Source organism: Podarcis raffonei, chromosome 8 (assembly GCF_027172205.1).
Source record: "Podarcis raffonei isolate rPodRaf1 chromosome 8, rPodRaf1.pri, whole genome shotgun sequence".
Taxonomy (NCBI): Eukaryota; Metazoa; Chordata; class Lepidosauria; order Squamata; family Lacertidae; genus Podarcis; species Podarcis raffonei.
In genome coordinates, this window is record NC_070609.1 from 62,032,074 (window position 1) to 62,050,968 (window position 18,895).

Sequence of the window (18,895 nt, forward strand, 5' to 3'; positions counted from 1 at the left end):
AAAGGAATGTCGATGATGATGATGATGATGATGATGATGATGATGATGATGGGCCAGAGAGAATGAAGGACAAGACAGTGAAGGCATCATCCAGTGGGCGTCTTCACAACTAGCCGGCATGGCGAGCATCCAGAGCAGCACAGAAGGCGGCTTATGGTTCATTACCAAAGGTAATACAAGATGTAGTTGCCGTAACTACCTAGTAGGGCCAGGAAGCAAATGCAGATGGCAAACATGGAGCTGAAGCTCAGCCCAGCGTCTTTGTGGAAGATGGCTAGTGTGATTTCACAGTTGCGGCCGGAGTAGCCGTCGGGGCAGTGGCATCGGAACTTGCTTGCCGACTGGGAGATGCAGGTGCCAAAGTTACAGGGCCTCTGAGCGCATGCCGTGTAAACACAGTGCCGGCCGGTGACGTTCTCCACCAACATGTGTCCTGGAGGGCAGCTGGAAAGACACAGAAGGCAAATCAAACTCCTTGGCATTAACCTCGCTGCTGGCCCAAGCAAAGCTCCAGGGTGCCGCAATCCAGATTAATTTCACACCCTCATTTCAGCTTCAGTAGGAGCCAGTTCCAATGTAATGAAATTTGCTCACAGATGATCCTCTTGAGCTGGATTCCTGGAATGGGCCCAGTTCACAGGACTGCATTCCAGCAATGTTTACTGGGTGGTAAGGGGGGGATATTTTTTTAAAAAACTCCCCAAATGCGGAAAGTAGCACCCTAAAAACTAATGGATTTATCCTGGCATGTTTTTGCAAATCAAGAGACCACTTCATCAGATGCCTCAGATGGACAGCGTATCGAACTTGTGGAACAATGGGGACGATCCAATTTGAAAGTGGGAGTAAAAGATGAATGAAGGAACCCTAAAAGCAGTTGCGAAAAACATGGAGATCAATCAAATGCCAGTCATCAGGAGCATGCTTGAAAATCCCCCGTTTTGCAGCCCCAGAGTAACAGAAGAAGGTATAGTGCCCCCCCCATTCTGCGCTCAAGTTGGAGGAGCCTTGGGAGCAGCACATCAAAAAGCACAAGGGGCTACTGCTCAAACAATATTTAGCCCTTCCCACCAAATATGAGGGGTTTCTGTTCAAGCCCTAGACGGGCAGGCTGCTCCCGCCTTCTGATTTCACCGAGGGGGATTTGTTACCTGCACTCATGCATCATCCACAAGTCAATGCAGATGAATTGCTGGCTGCAGGGATTGCTCTTGCAAGCTTCGGAAAGGCAGCCTTTTCTCACTCCTTGGGCACTCAGCACAAGCTCCTTAGGGTAAGAATCTAGAGGTAGCCTGTAGTTATTGAATCTGACATCCTTCATGCATCCTAAGGCAAAATACAAAACAGACTTGATGTGGAAAGCTCTTGATCAAGAGCTATTTTTGAAAGAGATGTCGCAGCACTGTAAGGCCGAGTTATGTGCTACGTTTAACAACAGGCTGAAGCCGGAGAAGTTGAGATGCAGGTCAGATCCCACCTACCCAACCCCTTTCTGGGCCACAGAACTGCATTGCAGAATCAGAAGAAGTGCAAATTTCGGAGGATGGCCGTGCTTTGGTTTGAATATTGTTTTGGAACGTGCAACTGATTAGGTGGATTCACATTAAAATGCGAACTGAACTGGATTTTTCCATCGCTCTACTTGGATAACGTTGTTGGGACACACAAATGTAAGGGGAGCCCGTTGGATCAGGCTAACAGAATATCATGGGTGCTAACCAACAGGCAGCCTTCCCAATAAGCTCTTCAATCTCCAAGGGCCACCATTCCACACACCTGCCAACCTGGGTTTCTGGCATTCCCAGCAGAGAAAAATACACTTTTGTTCAGACCAAAACAGGGGTGCTATCATTCTACATTTATCTTCCCGCCTCCCTCAGTTTCCACAAGGTATTCACTAGCTAAGATTCCACAGAATGAAAAGTTAAAATAACCAGAAGCTGGGTGGGAAACTGTCACCTTAAGTCTCTTCATTCCTTTTAAATCCTCCAGTTCTGGAGCCGTGCAGAAATAACAAAAGCAAGAGCAACGGATGCAAAATGCTAACACAAAAGCATTGTGAGCACTGCTCCATTGCCGGCTCATAGCTCTTTTAATAGCTAAGTCCCCGTGATGGACAGTTATCCAAGATAACAGGCAGGCTTCTTTTTACCTTGGAAACTGCTGCTCTGATTGACAGGGTATGTGTTGCCAACCACCAAGCTGTTGGGATCAATTATGATCTCTTTGTAGGCGCCGGCTGCCTTCAGGATTTCTCTCTTCCCACCTCCTCCATCCAGGCGGAGAATGAACTCGTTCTCATTTCTCTCCAGGGAAACGTGATGCCACTCTCCATTATCCACTTGGTAGGAGGGGAGGCTCACCGCAGCCGCTCCATCTCCCAGGTTGTAAGACACTGCTAAGAACCCCTCGACCACCTTGCAGAAATCCAGGAATCGGTGTCAATCATTTTGTTTTATTTTTTATTTTTTTTGCATGCAATACAATAAGGCCCTGGGTAATTCTGAAGAAGAGAGCAAGGGCAGGGGAAACAACTCCACAAATTAAACGACTGTGTGTGTTGCACATCTGCAAACCCAGAATCAGTCTAGAGAGCTCCCATTCCTTTCTCGTGATGAGTTCAGTGGGATGATCTCCCCGCAGGGTTGACATTGCATTCTTATAGCACGTTATTGTATAATGTGAGTTGACTAGGAAACACACACAAAGCACTAAAGGTTCATTTATTTCTTGCAAGGATAGGGAGCCTGTTTTAGGGGGCGGGGGGGCAGATGTTTTCTGGACTGGCAGATGCGTTTTCTTTTGATAGGGTTTCCCAACCCCTTTACATTTCGTGTAACTGCTTTTAAGCTAGCCATTCAGCAGAGTCATATTCAATAAAAATAACAGCAGTAGCTGCAGTCACATGAAAGCATGGAGGATTCACAAACTGATGGCATCAGCAGAGGATTTTGAACACCAAGAACTCAGCTAAATTGGAAGGAGGGATTTAAAATGCATTATAACACTGTGACACCAGATGGTGCAATAGAGTTTGATCCTTCGGCAACATGATTTCCCATTATGAGTTTTACAACGTGTTTTCCTGAAACTTTTTTTGATGTGCCTAGATCCAGCCCAAATGTCTAAGAATGTGAACTACTTAGACATTCTGCAAATTTGCAGTTAAAATACACATCTTCTTGAAAATTCAATTTGTTGCCTGGACAAAGTACATTGACCAAGCAGTGCCTAGACATATGGTTCATTCGCTAACCCCTTCTTGAGTAATAATTTCCAGAGAAGTAGCCATGTTCATCTGCTGCAGTAAAGGCAACAAGGAGTCTTACAGTATCTTAAAGAAAAACAAAGCTTAATATTATGATATATGTATTAGTCTTTAAGCTGCTACAAGATTCTTTGTTGGTTTTCTACCTAATTTAAACTATCTTTATGTGTACCTACTCCAACATCACTTGGAGACTATGTAGGTTGACCACACATTGTACAAAAAAAACCCCTGTTCATGCTATCAATTTGAGCATATTCTCTGTGCCTTCCCAGGAATGTTGTATATTCAGCAGTGTTTACACACACACCTCACTAAATAAATGTGAATCACTGTAAATATTCTCACTCGCTCTACAAGTAACTACAGCTGAAGTCTAGGGAACGGTTTCAGTGATGCCCTCCTCTTGCTTGGGTTCACTTATATTTTTCTGCAAAATAGGACAGTCAAAACAGCTACCAAAAATGTCCCCTCATTCTCAGAAGCCCTGCACCACTGCATCAAACCATCATTTACTAGCAGAGCATGCAGAGGGGAGACCATCCAAATTATTCCATTAATGAGATAGTCACCTAGACCGCAGTGCTCATTATACAGGAATGAACTTTCCGATATCAGCAGAGGGAGCACAGAGTGTATTAGAATAATTTGATAGTTCCACTGACTGAGGACCAGTTCATATTGGCTACGTTCAGGCATCAAGATAAACTGTGCTTTAACACCATGAAAACAAGTCTTGGGCACCCCCTCCTCACCCCAGCCTTGGCCATGAGGAGTTGGGAAGCATTTGTTGCTGAGTCTGATTGACCTCAGCTTAGCATTCCATTTGAATCCTACAACGTGGTTAACCTTAACGATGGTTTGTTAAAACTTTTATCATCCATGGTTTGAAGCTGGAGTCTTTCAAGCAAATCATAGCTAAGAGTAAACCCATTTATCATACGTTTAATCACAGAATGCCACAGTAAATTTTTTAAAAAAATGGAAGTAGAAGCTTTCTAAAGCATCATGACCATGCCAGAGTGGTGAACGTATGACAGCCTGATACTCATCTTTGTTCATTCCTATGACAACAAACCATGGTGCATCATGACATCTGAATACAGCTGCTCTCAATTTCCTCAACATAAGTTTTGTGCACAGGTACAAGATTGTATGAAGAAAGTCTATCTGGAACAAGTCTATACATGCCAAGGGGTAGCAGCCCATCCCTATAATCACAGCTGCTGAGTAAAAAAAACATCTTCAGCTACGGAAATGTCTGCTGGTCCCCACCACCTTTATGGACCGGTTGACACTAACACTTCCTCATAAGATGGCAAACCAGCTTGCAGGAATTTAGGTGTCCGTTGGCCCTAAGGTCTGATAATGAGGACTCTACGGTACTTTAGAAACCATAGCAATTTCTATAAATTCACGTTATACAGAACAGTATGGCTGTTCTGAATTTCTCTAGAAAGGAGTGTGTGGAAACGGAAAATCAAGGGCACAGGTGGATTCTAAAGCAAGAAAGATGAGCACACTGCATCAGGAGAGAGACCTTTTCCATCTATGGCTCGCTGGTTCAGAAGAGAATTAACTCTGAACTGACATTGACCATCACTCCTCATTTACCTGCAGGGTGATGTGTTCATCCTTGTTGCGGGAAGACATGCTCAGGATGATACCGTTGGGCTCTCGCATCCTTATCATGGCATCTGCTACTGTTCTACGGGCAGGTATGGAGAAGGGAAGCTGATAGCATATGTGACTCCCAGGCCCAAATGAAGATTCTTCAGCAGCTGGAAGAATTGGGGAAGGAAAAGTGCTTTCTTATACACACACACAAACAGAAAGGTGCTTGCATATATATAGATATAAATATGTATACATACATACATACATACATACATACACAGCATTCACAATGGAAAATGGGACCCTGAAGTATATCACTAAAAGACTTATCAGCATTACATATTAAGTGCAGACTTGTAATTGGGGAGTAGCCTGGTTGTCTGCAGCAAGCAAAAACAGCCTCTAGCTAAACAGGCACAGCATTATGGCCACGGCATGAGAGCTGCTCCAAGAAAACCACACAGAGAAAAAACTCAGAGTGCCCAGGCAGTAAAGAAAGTAAGTGGTCTCACCAGGTTCCAAAATCTCAGTTAAGAACATGCCCACTGTCACAGCCAGTGGGCTCCTAGGGTTGGGAGAAGTCATAGTCCAGCAGCATAAAGGTAAAGGGTAAAGGGACCCCTGAGTGTTAAGTCCAGTCGTGGCCGACTCCGGGGTTGTGGCGCTCATCTCGCTTTACTGGCCGAGGGAGCCAGCGTACAGCTTCCGGGTCATGTGGCCAGCAGGACTAAGCCGCTTCTGGCGAACCAGAGCAGCGCACGGAAACGCCGTTTACCTTCCCGCCGGAGTGGTACCCATTTATCCACTTGCACTTTGACATGCTTTCGAACTGCTAGGTTGGCAGGAGCAGGGACCGAGCAACGGGAGCTCACCCTGTCGCAGGGATTCGAACCGCTGACCTTCTGATCGGCAAGCCCTAGGCTCTGTGGTTTAACCTACAGGGCCACCCGCGTCCAGCAGCATATGGAGGACCAAAAGTTTCCCGCCCCAATTTTAACCATGGCTCATGGTGGCCAGTCATAATGCCTAACCATGGTGACGGGAGTATGGTGTGAAGGATTGGGGGCAGTGCAGGACCTTGTAGGACCCTAGAGTCCCTTTCCCTAGTCAATGGCCATTGTTGTATCAGCTACAGGGAAACCCAGCTGCATGCACTGCAAAACATACACTGCGCTATCCGAACAATGCATGAAGATGACCTCACCTTTGTCACATTTGGAGCCATAGTAACCTGGCAGGCAGTGGCAGGTAAACGAGTCCCACTCGCCAAGGCATTGCCCATGGAGGCCACAGGGAGAGGAGCCCATCTTTTCACAGTTGCCGTCTGTCCAGGTGCAGCCAGGAGAACTATTCAGAGACTCCGCTGGAGACTCAAGGTCATACACCTTTAAACAAAAAAGGAAAAAGCATCAAGGCTGCTTGCAAAAGGAGGAACTTTGAAATGGACTTCTGGCTTCCCGCCTTCCCAGGAAAATACAACTTCCCTGCATTTTGAACACACTAGCTACCAAATCCCTAGTGTCACAAGTACTATATGTAGTTACAGCCTCTAAAAGAGGGGTGGCAAACCCTTTTGGTTGCAAGAGCAACACTGATGGTCAGGCAACCCTCAGGCCACACACACACACACACCAGATATACAGTCTCACATGCTTTATCTGCTTGCATGTGCAGTGACTGAACTCGGGTAACCACTTTTACAAAATATATGATACGAGCGACAGCACTATCTGCTAGCGTCTCCTCAAGCTTGCTCCCCACCTTTTCTTGAGCAAGCAAGCAGTCAATCAAGCAAAGTGGGTTTTGTTTGTTGGCAGGCAATAATGAGCAGTTGTGTTAAGCAGTGGTAAGAACTTCCAAAAGTTTAAAAGGTTAAAAAGATATTTTTATATGGGACGCAAGTAAAGCCGTGATGAGAGGGTTTTTGATACAACAAAATACATTAAAGAAAAGAAAGCAAAATGAGAGGAAAGAGAAAATTTTGGAAAAGATAAAGGAAGGGGAAAGGAAACTAAGACTGAAGCCAAAATCACAAGTGGTTTTAAGAGAAATTAAACTGTACCAAACACAATATATGGAACTGATGAACCAAGAAATAGAATGGAAAATTAAACAAATGAGGCAAAAGACCTTTGAATCTGCAGACAAATGTGGCAAGTTATTGGCTTGGCAAATAAAAAAGAGACAAAAACTCAACACGGTAACAAATTTAGAAGTTGAGGGAAAGAACATATGCAACCCAGTGGAAATTAGGAACTGTTTCCAGAGCTACTTTAGACAATTGTATACACAAGGGCCGCAGAAAGATAAAGACATACAACAATTCCTCGAGAAAAATGGGCTGAAAAAGATTTCCCAGGAAAGTAAGACAATTTTGAACCAGGAGATATCAGCACAGGAAATAGAAGATGCCATTCAAAATATGACGTTGGGCAAATCACCTGGACCGGATGGATTGACTTCCAAATACTACAAAGTTTTGAAGGAAGGACTTATACAACCTTTGAAGGAAGTCTGCAACGAGATCATGGAGGGGAGAAGGGCACCCGATACGTGGAGAGAGGCCTACATTACACTTATACCAAAGACAGAGACTGAAAAGACCCAACTTAAGAACTACCGACCCATCTCCTTACTAAATGTGGATTACAAAATCTTTGCTGATGTTTTAGCAAAGAGACTGAAAAGAGTTTTGATGGAGGAGATTCATGGAGACCAGGCGGGCTTTCTCCCGAAAAGACATTTGTCGGACAATGTAAGGAATATAATTGACATTTTGGAGAAGTTGGAAGTGAACATAAACACTAAGGCGGTTTTGATATTTGTGGATGCAGAGAAAGCCTTTGACAATATTTCTTGGAGCTTCATGTTGAAGAACCTCCGGGGGATGGGGGTAGGCCAAGGGTTTGAAAATGGTATAGGTGCAATATATTCTGAACAGAAAGCAAAATTAATTGTAAATAATGTGGTAACAGAAGAGTTTAAGATTGAAAAAGGGACACGACAGGGGTGCCCTATCTCCCCATTACTTTTTATATCGGTCCTGGAGGTTTTGCTTAATATGATCAGGAGGGACCAGTTGGTTAAAGGGATTCAGGTCGGAGCTAAACAATATAAACTGAGAGCATTTGCAGATGACCTAGTACTTACATTGCAAGAGCCAGAAGCTAGCACGAAAAGAGTTTTGGAAATAATTCAAGAGTTTGGCCAATTGGCAGGATTTAAATTGAATAAGTTAAAGACTAAGGTATTGGAGAAAAATTTAACACAGATTGAAAAAGAAAGGTTTCAGAATGAGACGGGGTTGACTGTGGTTAAAAAAGTGAAATATCTGGGTGTGAATATGACAGCTAAGAATGTGAACCTATTTAAAGATAATTATGAAAAAACTTGGACAGAAGTGAAAAAAGATCTGGAGATTTGGTCAAATCTGAAGCTCTCCTTGTTAGGTCGAATTGCAGTTATAAAAATGAATGTATTGCCAAGAATGTTGTTTCTGTTTCAAGCATTACAAATTATGGACAAAATGGATTGTTTCAAGAAGTGGCAGAAAGATATATCTAAATTTGTCTGGCAGGGCAAGAAGCCCAGAATAAAATTTAAGATATTAACGGATTCAAAGGAAAGAGGGGGGTTTGCCCTGCCAGACTTTAAATTGTACTATGAAGCGGCAGCTTTCTGCTGGCTAAAAGAATGGCTGCTTCTTGAAAACACAGACATTTTGGATTTGGAAGGATTTAACAATATTTTTGGGTGGCATGCATATTTGTGGTATGACAAGGTTAAAGCGCATAAAAGTTTCAAAAATCATATTGTCAGGAAAGCACTATTAAATGTCTGGGTTAGATATAAGGACTTGCTGGAAAATAAGACTCCAAGATGGCTATCACCAATGGAAGCTAAGGCAGTTAAAAAGCTAAATATGGAGTCGAAATGGCCAAGATATTGGGAAATCTTGGAAAAGGAAGGGGACAAATTGAGATTGCAGAGTTTTGAAAAACTAAAAGGGAAGGTGAGAGATTGGTTACATTATCATCAAATAAATGAAGTGTTTAAATTAGACAGTAAAATAGGCTTCCAGGTGGAGAAATCAAAATTAGAGACTGAACTGTTAGAATCCAGTACTAAGAATTTGTCAAAAATGTATGATCTGCTGCTGAAATGGAATACACAAGATGAAATGGTAAAATCAAGTATGATTAAATGGGCACAGGACATTGGTCATAACATCATGTTTGCTGATTGGGAAAAGTTGTGGACCACCGGGTTGAAGTTTACGGCGTGTAACGCCTTAAGAGAAAATATAATGAAAATGATTTATAGGTGGTACATAACCCCAGTCAAGCTTGCAAAGATCTACCATTTGCCTGATAATAAATGTTGGAAATGTAAAGAAAAGGAAGGTACATTCTTTCACCTCTGGTGGACGTGCCCGAAGATTAAGGCATTCTGGGAAATGATTTATAATGAACTGAAAAAGGTATTTAAATATACTTTCCCCAAGAAACCAGAGGCCTTTCTCTTGGGTATTGTCGGCCAGGGGGTGTTAAAGACAGATACAACTTTTTTTATGTATGCTACAACAGCAGCTAGAATACTTATTGCAAAGTACTGGAAGACACAGGATCTACCCACACTGGAAGAATGGCAGATGAAGGTGATGGACTACATGGGTTTGGCAGAAATGACGAGCAGAATCCGAAACCAGGGGAGAGAAGCGGCGGAAGAGGAATGGAAGAAGTTTAAGGACTACTTAAAGAAATACTATAAAATTAATGACAGCTAGAATGATGTTGGGTTTAAAATAAATGGTTACTATCAGCAATGGTTAAGATAAAGAGAATAAAGATGATTAACATAAATTTATAGTAAAATAAGGGAAGATTCGCTGAATAATTGTAAGAACTTGGAATACAGAAACGGGAAGCAAGAGGAAGTCGAGGAAGTAAGGTTTAAGAAATTAGGATATGAAATGGTACTTGTTTTTTGTTCTGTTATTGTTTGTTGCTTGTTTATGTATGTTTTGTTTGTGTTAATATAAAAAATTGTTTAATAAAAAATATTATAAAAAATAAAAATAAAAAGATATTTTTAAGCCTTGGAATAAAGTTTAAAACCTGTGTAGATAAACGCCGAGGACGCTAGAGAGGCAGGTATTGGATTCCTTTTGAAGCTGATTTACGATTCTTAGCTCCTCCAGGAATAAAAGAACACCAAAAATAGCCTTGCCCCCAGTGAATTAGATAGCCGCTCAACCAGCGACAGCACTATCACTTATGAAAAACAAGCAAACAAACTCCAATGAAACAATTACCGTATTTTTTGCTCTATAAGACTCACTTTTTCCCTCCTAAAAAGTAAGGGGAAATGTGTGTTCGTCTTATGGAGCAAATGCAGGCTGCGCAACTATCCCAGAAGCCAGAACAGCAAGAGGGATTGCTGGTTTCACTGCGCAGCGATCCCTCTTGCTGTTCTGGCTTCTGACATTCAGAATAATTTTATTCTTGTTTTCCTCCTCCAAAAACTAGGTGCGTCTTGTGGTCTGGTGCATCTTATAGAGCGAAAAATACGGTAAACAGCCTAGGTAGCTCAGTCAGGAATGACCTTTCCCCCAGTCTCACATGCAATCAAACACTCACACCTACATGTGCAACGTACACACTGAAGCACACATGCGTGTGCACACGCGCGGACACACGAAATTAGTTTTTCCAGTCTTCCCACCCCACCACTGGGGGCTGAAAATGCTTCCTTCTACTCTGCACAGAAGGACCCCTAAATTTTGTCCCATAGATCAAGGGCAGGGTGCCTGCTTGGCATGCAGAAGACTCCAGATTCAATTACTGGCGGCATCACTAATTCAAAGGTTCAAGTAGCAGGTATGGGGAAAGTCGCCTCCAACTCTAAAATTCTATTTTTCTATGATTCTGCACATGCAATAGAGGGAAGTGGTGTAGAGAGAAGTGAGGGGCAGATGAGGCTCATCAATCTGGGGAGGTAGCCAATCTAGGAGAAGGAAACCTCTGATCCTAGACCTCTGCTGCCTTGTGGGAGAAGAAAAGGCTAAGAAGTGAACTCCAGAGGGGAGTCCCTAAGGCAGTTGGATGGCACCTTGTGCACCTCCTTCCAGCAACTCCTGCAGCCAAGCTGGTGCCAAATGTATCGGTCTGCTTTCCTTTGGACCACATCAGTGAGACTGAGAGTGGGGTCTTGTCATCTGGGTAGCCCAGGAGCTCCATGCTCACTGCCCAGGCTTGCACCCTGGGGAGGTCACTTTGGTGCTGTTAACACAGCAGCTTGATTCCCCTACCCCCGCCAGAGGTGCACTCCATTTTCTCTTGAGACGGATGCCAGTGATGCCACTTACGTGAGTGTCCAAAACAAGACTCCGGATACAGCCGGTAAAATGTTTGTGCCGCAACTGGGGGTACGAATATGGAACCGATTCTTTTACTCCGCCCAACTGGAGGACCTGGTTCATATTCAAGTACCTTCAAAACACAGATGTGCTAAATAAGAGATGAATGTTAGTATTATCATGCCACTAAATATACACAGACAATAGCACAGAGTGGGTACACCAAGCACCAGGTTGTTGTTGTTGTTTTTAAAATGCTCCCCAAATAATGGAAGCTGTTATTCCTATTGCAAGGAAATAACTCCCCTGAGTCAAAAGCGTCTTGCAGTCAGAAGGAGTTAACTGATAGCAGGAAAGACATTGCAAATGTGCTCAGTAATTGACGAACATGTTGCGTCTCTATGTTGGAAAAGCGGCAGCATAGCCTGGTCCTATTCGTGTTTATTCAGAACTCGATGAGCATCCCTTTGTTCACTCTAACGGAGAGTAGGGCTTTGTGTGCCATTCCAAGGAAATCAGCACAAAAGCCACAGTGGGGTGCGCATGATCCAAATGAGCACATCCACATCCCTCACAGGTGCTTAAGAAGTAATGCAGCCTTCCCCTTCCCTTGCCTGATGACAAGGAAAGTTACCTTTGGGCAGGTAAGGGGGGAACAGAAGGGGCAGCAGCTACAAGTGCCTTTTCCCACTTACGTGGATGCTACCAGAACCTGAAGCCACATCTCCCTTTGCAGTATTGTTTCATTCTATTGTTCCTGCTGAAGAGGCCCTCCTATCTCAGCAGGAACAGCATGTGCAGCATCACCTTCTTCCTGGGGAGGAAGGGTGCGGCTTAGAGGCCTCTCCAGCAACAAAGTGCTGATACAGCCACCACCACCGCTGCCTTCCCCCTGCCCTAAGGTAGACTGTCGGGGAGCTCTGGTGCAGGAGAAAGGAGACATAGCAGTGACTTCGCAGGATCAGGGTGAACCCAGCCCTATCTGCCCTGCTGTAATCAGGTGTGTGGTTCATACAAGAGCCCCACTGGATTTGGCCAATAGTTCAGCATCCTGTTCTCACAGCAACCATCTGGATGCCTGTGGAAACCTGCAACCTGGACATGAGCACAAGAGAACTCTCCCCTCTTTTGGCTTCCAGCAACTGGTATTCAGAAGCACTGCTGCCTCTGGTTGTGGAAGCAAAGCATAGTCATCATGGCTAGTAGCCATCAATAGCCCTCTTCTGCTTCTGGGAATTCAAGGAACAGTGCTGCCCTTCACAGCCCTCCCTCCTGAATGTCTGCAGCTTCACTACACAGAATGGCATCGCCCTGTGCTCCTAGGGGCTTATTTCCAAGTTCACCTGCACAGGATGGCGGTCAAGTAACCTGAAACTGCACAGAATCCAGTAGGGCTCCATGTGCCTAATTCTGCACAGGAAGGATTAAATCTACAGAAGCACCTGTAAATGATTTTAGTGAAGTGATTCAGTGAACCTCTGCCTTCATCTTGACAAGTACTTTTATAGATATAAAGATAAAGACATAGATATTCCAATTTTGGAAAGTAATGTAAAGGCTACCTCCTTGACTGTGGAACAAAGGCCACAACCTCACAGTTTGTTCGGTCTTCGGTCGACAACCATTTTCCTACCCCTTCTATCTCTGACACAACTGCAGCTCCACAGTGGTCCACGGTGAATCGAACATCCTGTGCCAAGGGGGGAAAAGAAATGGAAAGAAAATTGAAAGATTCTCATGTGCAGCCTCAGGCTCTTCGAAGATGAAACTGGAAAACGTGACGTAACAGGAGGAAATGAAAATAAAAGCAACAAGCCTACAGAACGTCCACACTTAGCAATAGCCACAGAATCCAGATATAGATATACCGATTGCAGTTGGGCATCCTTCACACTCAGGATGGTTAAGAGCCTGCAGAATCAGGCCAAAGGGGGTCCATCTAGCTCAGTCAGGGGCATCATCTTGGGCCAGTCACTTCCTCTCAGCTTTACCTACCTCATAGGATTGTTGTGAGGATTTTTGAAAAGGCAGGAGGAATAACCCTGCCCTGAGCTCCTAGGAACAAAATTGGGATATAAATGTAGCAAGAGGTGTTCAGCAGTGGAACGGACTCCCTCGGAAGGTGGTGGACTCTCCTTCATTGGAAGTTTATAAACGGAGGTTGGATGGCCACTGGTCAAGGATACTTTAGTTGGATTCCTGTATTGCACATGGTTGGACTAGATGGTCCTTGGGATCCTTTCCAACTCTACAAGTCTATGAGTCTAAAATAATTATAATAATTCCAATATTTGCAATGTACACCAAGTCTGCATAAATCAATTAAAATAATTTCTGGCTGCGTTAATGGGTTTCTCCATTCTTCCTTTTCTTTCCTGGTGCATTCCTTGTATAAACCAGGAGCCCCCAAACGCATCAGGTGCTGCATGGGCAACTCACCTGCCGGCTGCTTCTCACTTCGAGACGGTGCCACCTTTTGTCTGTGAGGTTCACATAACTCGGCAGGTGCAGTTCCACAGTGCCCAGGCCATGGTTGACTTTCAGCACTGGAGTCCCGCCGGAAAGCTCTATGATGAATGAGAAAGAAAAGCGCAGAGTTGGATTGGGACCCATGATGGCCGTGGGACGGAAGCAAGGAGGCAGTTTGCATTGACTCTAAGCCCCTCAATCAGGGCCAAAATGTGTCACTTGCAGTTGCAAGAACCTTTCTTTTAAGAAATAGTAAATCTGGGATTCCTTCTGTTCCCTTCCTTCTGTGTCCTGTTCCCTTCCAAAACACGACAGGGGCTGCTACTTGTGAGTAAAAGCTAGATCTTATTCAGATCTTATTCTATCCTTATTCAGGCTCAGCAGAAAGCACAGAGTCCAGAAGTCATGATTCCAAACTCCCGATTAAAATGCCTCCCTCCAAGCTGCTGTTAGACACAGGAGGGAGGCTGAGGTCCCCTACCAGTGTAGAGACTTATAGCACAATCCAAAAACCTAGAAGTAAGTCAGACTGAATTCAATGAGGCTTACTCTCAAGTTAAGGGGGGAGTTAGGATTGCAGGGTTGTTCCCAAATTTGCCTCCTCCCATTTGGATGCTCAACACTGCCACTTGTGAGACAACAACTATAATATGAGAGACGGGGGCAACATAAAACATTCCGTCACACCCTACATACTTCGACTTAGGGTGTGACCAGATTGCTGCTATTTTTAGGGTGGGGTTCAATCACATACAAGCAAATTCAGGTTTCACAAGAACAGAATCATAGAACTGTGTAGAATCGGAAGGGACCCCAACCCCCCTGAAAACCTGCCCACAGCTATTCCTGGGTTGCCTCAAACCAGCAACTTCTGGTTAACAGCCAGATGCACTGACCCACTGCTCCACAGGAGGTGCTTTTATGGATAGCTGGTTGGGTGGTCTTACCCCCCAAAAGATCAGCCTTCTTTCAACAAAGGAAGTGACTGAAGCAACTGAAAGTGCGAGGAAAACACTTGCTTTCATGCAACATCATCTAACCTCCCTGCAAATACATCCCAGTGAACGCTCATTAAATATAGCTAACATCCCTGCAAACAAACCAGGATGAATTCTCAAAAAACGGGGCAGCTGGAAGCACCCTAACAATACTATGAAAAGAAGAAGGAAAGTGACTATAGTTTTCATTCAATCTTCCCAAAAATAGATTTGCTATTTCCACCAAGCCATGTGAAAATAACATGAAGAAGTAAGGCTTCATTAATCATGCAATACCTGCCTCAAAATAATTTGAAATACTCAAAGCAATAGATGCTTCCCAGTGGGATCTTTTTGACAGAAGGTCTGCTTCGTTTTCCCTTTGATGACTTCAACTCAAGAGATGAGCCAGAAGCCACACTCAGAAAGCACTAAAAACACCCATCGCTACATCATTCAGTGGCCCTGCTCGCATGTCACAGTGAACCAGTTACCGTGAACTCAGGAGATTGCTTCCGCTTCGCTTCTCCCCTAACACAAACAGGGAGAATAAACCACATTGCTCATAGATACAGCAGAACTGGGAGTTGCGGTTTGTTTCACTCAAACAAACCATGACCAAGAAGCACCATCATGGTTAGTTTGAAGCAAAACAAATTCCAATCCCCAGGTTGGATGCAATGCTCAGTCAGGGTTCATGGTTTGTTGTGCCCAGTTTTGTTTGGGGAGGAGCCAACTGGGAGCCTTTTGCACATTAACAGCAAGCATTCACTATGGTTTGCCATGATGTGCAAATGCAACCGTTGTCTTTTTTTAAAGGACTGGCGTACCATTAGGGAACATAAGCAGCCCTGCTAAAGTGCATGTGCTAAACAAGTACAGATTTGTCACGCCACCCCCACCCCAAAAAAATCTGTATCTCATACCAAAGGAACAGTGGTCTGGCTCACATGTCCCAGTAAACCATAGTTAAAATAAGCTAAGGTTTAATGTCAACAAGCAGCATTGTGGTGCTGGGACTGCCTTTTGCAATAAAAAGGTACCCAAAGGCATATAAAATCCCTATTTTAGCTTAAAATGTGTACAAATGTGCATTTCAAATTAAAATGTGTGTTTTAGGGTAAGACGCATAACAAAAAAGAGATTATTTTCTGCCGTTCAAAAAAAAAATCACAGAAAAGTGTGGAAAGAGGAGAGAATAGACCTGGAACATATGGAAATATGACATGGACTGGAACTGGACTCTTCCATCCATGCCTGCTTCTATGGCACAGTACAGCAGTACTTGGTTCTCGAAAATCAAGGCACAGCTTCCGATTGGCTGCAGGAGCTTACTGCACTCAATTGGAAGCCACGTTGGATGTTCAGCTTCCAAAAAAAGTTCACAAACTGGAACACTTACTTCCAGTTTGCAGCGTTCAGGAGCCGATTTGTTCGGGAGCCAAGTCATTCAAGTACCAAGGTATGACTGTATACAACATTCATGGCTAACAAATGTGCATTTTTATACTATTTTGTCTGTGGGGGATTTAAATGTGGTTCAGCTCTTCAAAAACAATCCAAGATACTGCCTAGCAACACTTCATCATTATCAAGTAAAACACCTGTCCTTAAATACCTTAAATAACCTCCCAGGCGGCAAAGAATTGCACCCTCTTTTTATATTAGTTTGTTATGGGCATGTATTTTGCTAGAAGAGCTGCAAATTCCATATGTGTTTGCGTGGGCGTGTTGGCAAAGAAGCAGGGGGAAAAAATGTGCTCCTGCTGGGGACAGCAGGGGTGGAGATGCATACAAAATTGTGGAAAGGTGCTTTCCTCTGTTCAACTTTCCCTGCTTTTTTAAGCAGACACCATTTTTGGCCAGGAACATGTAGTAAGGTAAGGAAAGTGGGGCAGGCACACAATGTAGGAATCTGTCCTCCAGGGAAATATATATTATTGGGCAGCCTATATAAATGTAATAGGACGCGGGTGGCGCTGTGGGTTAAACCACAGAGCCTAGGGCTTGCCGATCAGAAGGTGGGCGGTTCAAATCCCTGCAACGGGGTGAGCTCCTGTTGCTTGGTCCGTGCTCCTGCCAACCTAGCTGTTCGAAAGCACAAAAGTGCAAGTAGATAAATAGGTACCGCTCCGGCGGGAAGGTAAACGGTGTTTCCATGCGCTGCTCTGGTTCGCCAGAAGCAGCTTAGTCCTGCTGGCCACATGACCCGGAAGCTGTACGCTGGCTCCCTCGGCCAATAAAGCGAAATGAGTGCCGCAACCCCAGAGTCGTCCGCGACTGGACCTAATGGTCAGGGGTCCCTTTACCTTTACCTATATAAATGTAGTTAATAAATAAAAAAAATCTTGACAGCTTACCATCATACAACCTGCCTGTCTGAATGAACTAAATAGGTGTGATAAACAGATGAGCAACATCACTTGGGATTGTCGCGATGATCTCCCCGCAACCCCTGTAATTGTGTGTTTCTGTGGGCAATGTGAGGTTCCACCAATCAAATGCAAATACCTATTGCAATGAAGTTTTCTGAGTTCCCAGGTCCCGAATCTGACAGGGGGCCATTGTATAGCAAAAGCCCATCTGGAACATCAGTAATAAACTCGAGGGAGAGGGAGCTCTCAAAGCAAGGCCTGATGGGGCGGAACCAGGCATAGCCATTTCCATGGAAACTGTGCTTTGTCTGCTGGCAATCTGGTCCATGAAACGAAGCAGAACAATGGCACCTGAAACAAACAAAAGCAAAAGAGTAAACTTTTATTTATAAAGCATTCATTATTACTATTCACACGTACACAGCACTTTGCAAAGAATGACGAGGCAGGTCCCTGCCCCGAGGGACTTACAATCTAAAAACAGACACAAGGAAGACAACAGAGGAAGGAGAGAGGGAAGGAGGGCAGAGAGGACTGAAGGCTTAAAGAACAAGGCTTTGTATCATTTTATATAATTTATTAACAATAATACAGTAATTTCCCTTCCGTCTCAGTCACAGCAGCCACTATGGAGAAATTATCTTAGCACTTTAGATTTAAGTATACCCTGTGGGTGTGAGCTTAATCTGAAATGTAAAAGGTTCCCCAGCTTTGTTCTGATGCCATGTGGATGGACTGCATACAAGACTGAACATCACATACATGCATTTGTCTCGGAAGGCTAGACTTTATGTCGTTAGGCAATTGTTTTAAAAATGTTCAATAAAGTTAAAGAAAGAAAGAAAGAAAGAAAGAAAGAAGGAGAAAACAAGGACCTCTTAAAAGGTCCATGCACTCCCCCCTCCCTTTTTAACACAGTAGTTTTATAGCTTGACTTCTTACAAGAGGAAAACAAGAGGGATGGGGAATGTGCGAAACAGAGTCTTTTCTCACCTGTAACCATTCAGCATGTCAATGCAAGTTCCTCCATTGAAACAGGGGTTGTGAGAGTACGAGCTACATGACCGGTGGACTCTCTCTCTAGCTGCACAGGTGCAGACGGCGCTGACGCTGGTTGTTATGGAGACAAGTGACACACTTCCGGTGTCCATCACTGTGGGGATGTCACTCACCGTGATGTAGTTCACGCACCCGCTGCTGCCGCTGCAGTCTGTCCTGTGGCATTCATCCACATCAACCTGAGAAACGTTCACTCCTAAAGCCAGCTGGATCTAAAGGGACAAACAGCCGCCACACTGCTTAGCAAAAAGGGCTTCCCAATCCTCCCAGTCAGTTTTCCGCGTCTACAACATAAACTTTTGTGGTCACTGAACACATGTCCTCATCGTTCTGATTGCAACACTTAAGAATTGTAGATTTGTAGAGCTGGAAGGGGCCCATCCACCCAATGCCCTGCAGTGCAGGAGATGCAGCTAAAGAAGCCCTGACAGATGGTCATCTGACCCCTGCTTTAAAACCTCCAGTGAAGGAAAATCTGCCATCTTCCAGAGGGAGTGTATTCCACTGCCTAATGGCTCTTACTGTCAGAAAGTCCTTCCAAAGGTTTAGTCAGAATCTCCTTTCTTGCAATTTGAATCTAATGAAATATTTTAATTTAGTCAACTATGTAACAGGCTTACGTTACAAAACAAATAAGGTTTTTGAATTTGATGTTTGTAATTCTTTTTTGGTTTTGGAATAAAGTTTTAAAAAAAGATAGAATCTAATGGTAACAACAACAACAACAACAACAACAACAACAACAACAACAACAACAACAACAATATTTATA

The 18,895-nt window shown here is 44.0% G+C and overlaps 1 protein-coding gene across 1 annotated transcript in view; it reads right to left on the reverse strand.

Moving 5' to 3' along the window:
- The window catches only part of LOC128420317 (neural-cadherin-like), a 92,950-nt gene that overhangs the window by 9,274 nt on the left and 64,781 nt on the right, over positions 1-18,895 (reverse strand). Inside the window, exons 22-31 of the mRNA XM_053401925.1 lie at positions 18,058-18,335; positions 17,201-17,415; positions 13,683-13,810; positions 12,806-12,933; positions 11,253-11,376; positions 6,090-6,270; positions 4,883-5,049; positions 2,153-2,417; positions 1,152-1,326; positions 200-444 (exon numbers count right to left, since the gene is read on the reverse strand). Of these exons, the coding sequence (XP_053257900.1) occupies positions 200-444; positions 1,152-1,326; positions 2,153-2,417; positions 4,883-5,049; positions 6,090-6,270; positions 11,253-11,376; positions 12,806-12,933; positions 13,683-13,810; positions 17,201-17,415; positions 18,058-18,335 (1,906 nt within the window). The remainder of the gene's footprint in view (positions 1-199; positions 445-1,151; positions 1,327-2,152; positions 2,418-4,882; positions 5,050-6,089; positions 6,271-11,252; positions 11,377-12,805; positions 12,934-13,682; positions 13,811-17,200; positions 17,416-18,057; positions 18,336-18,895) is intronic.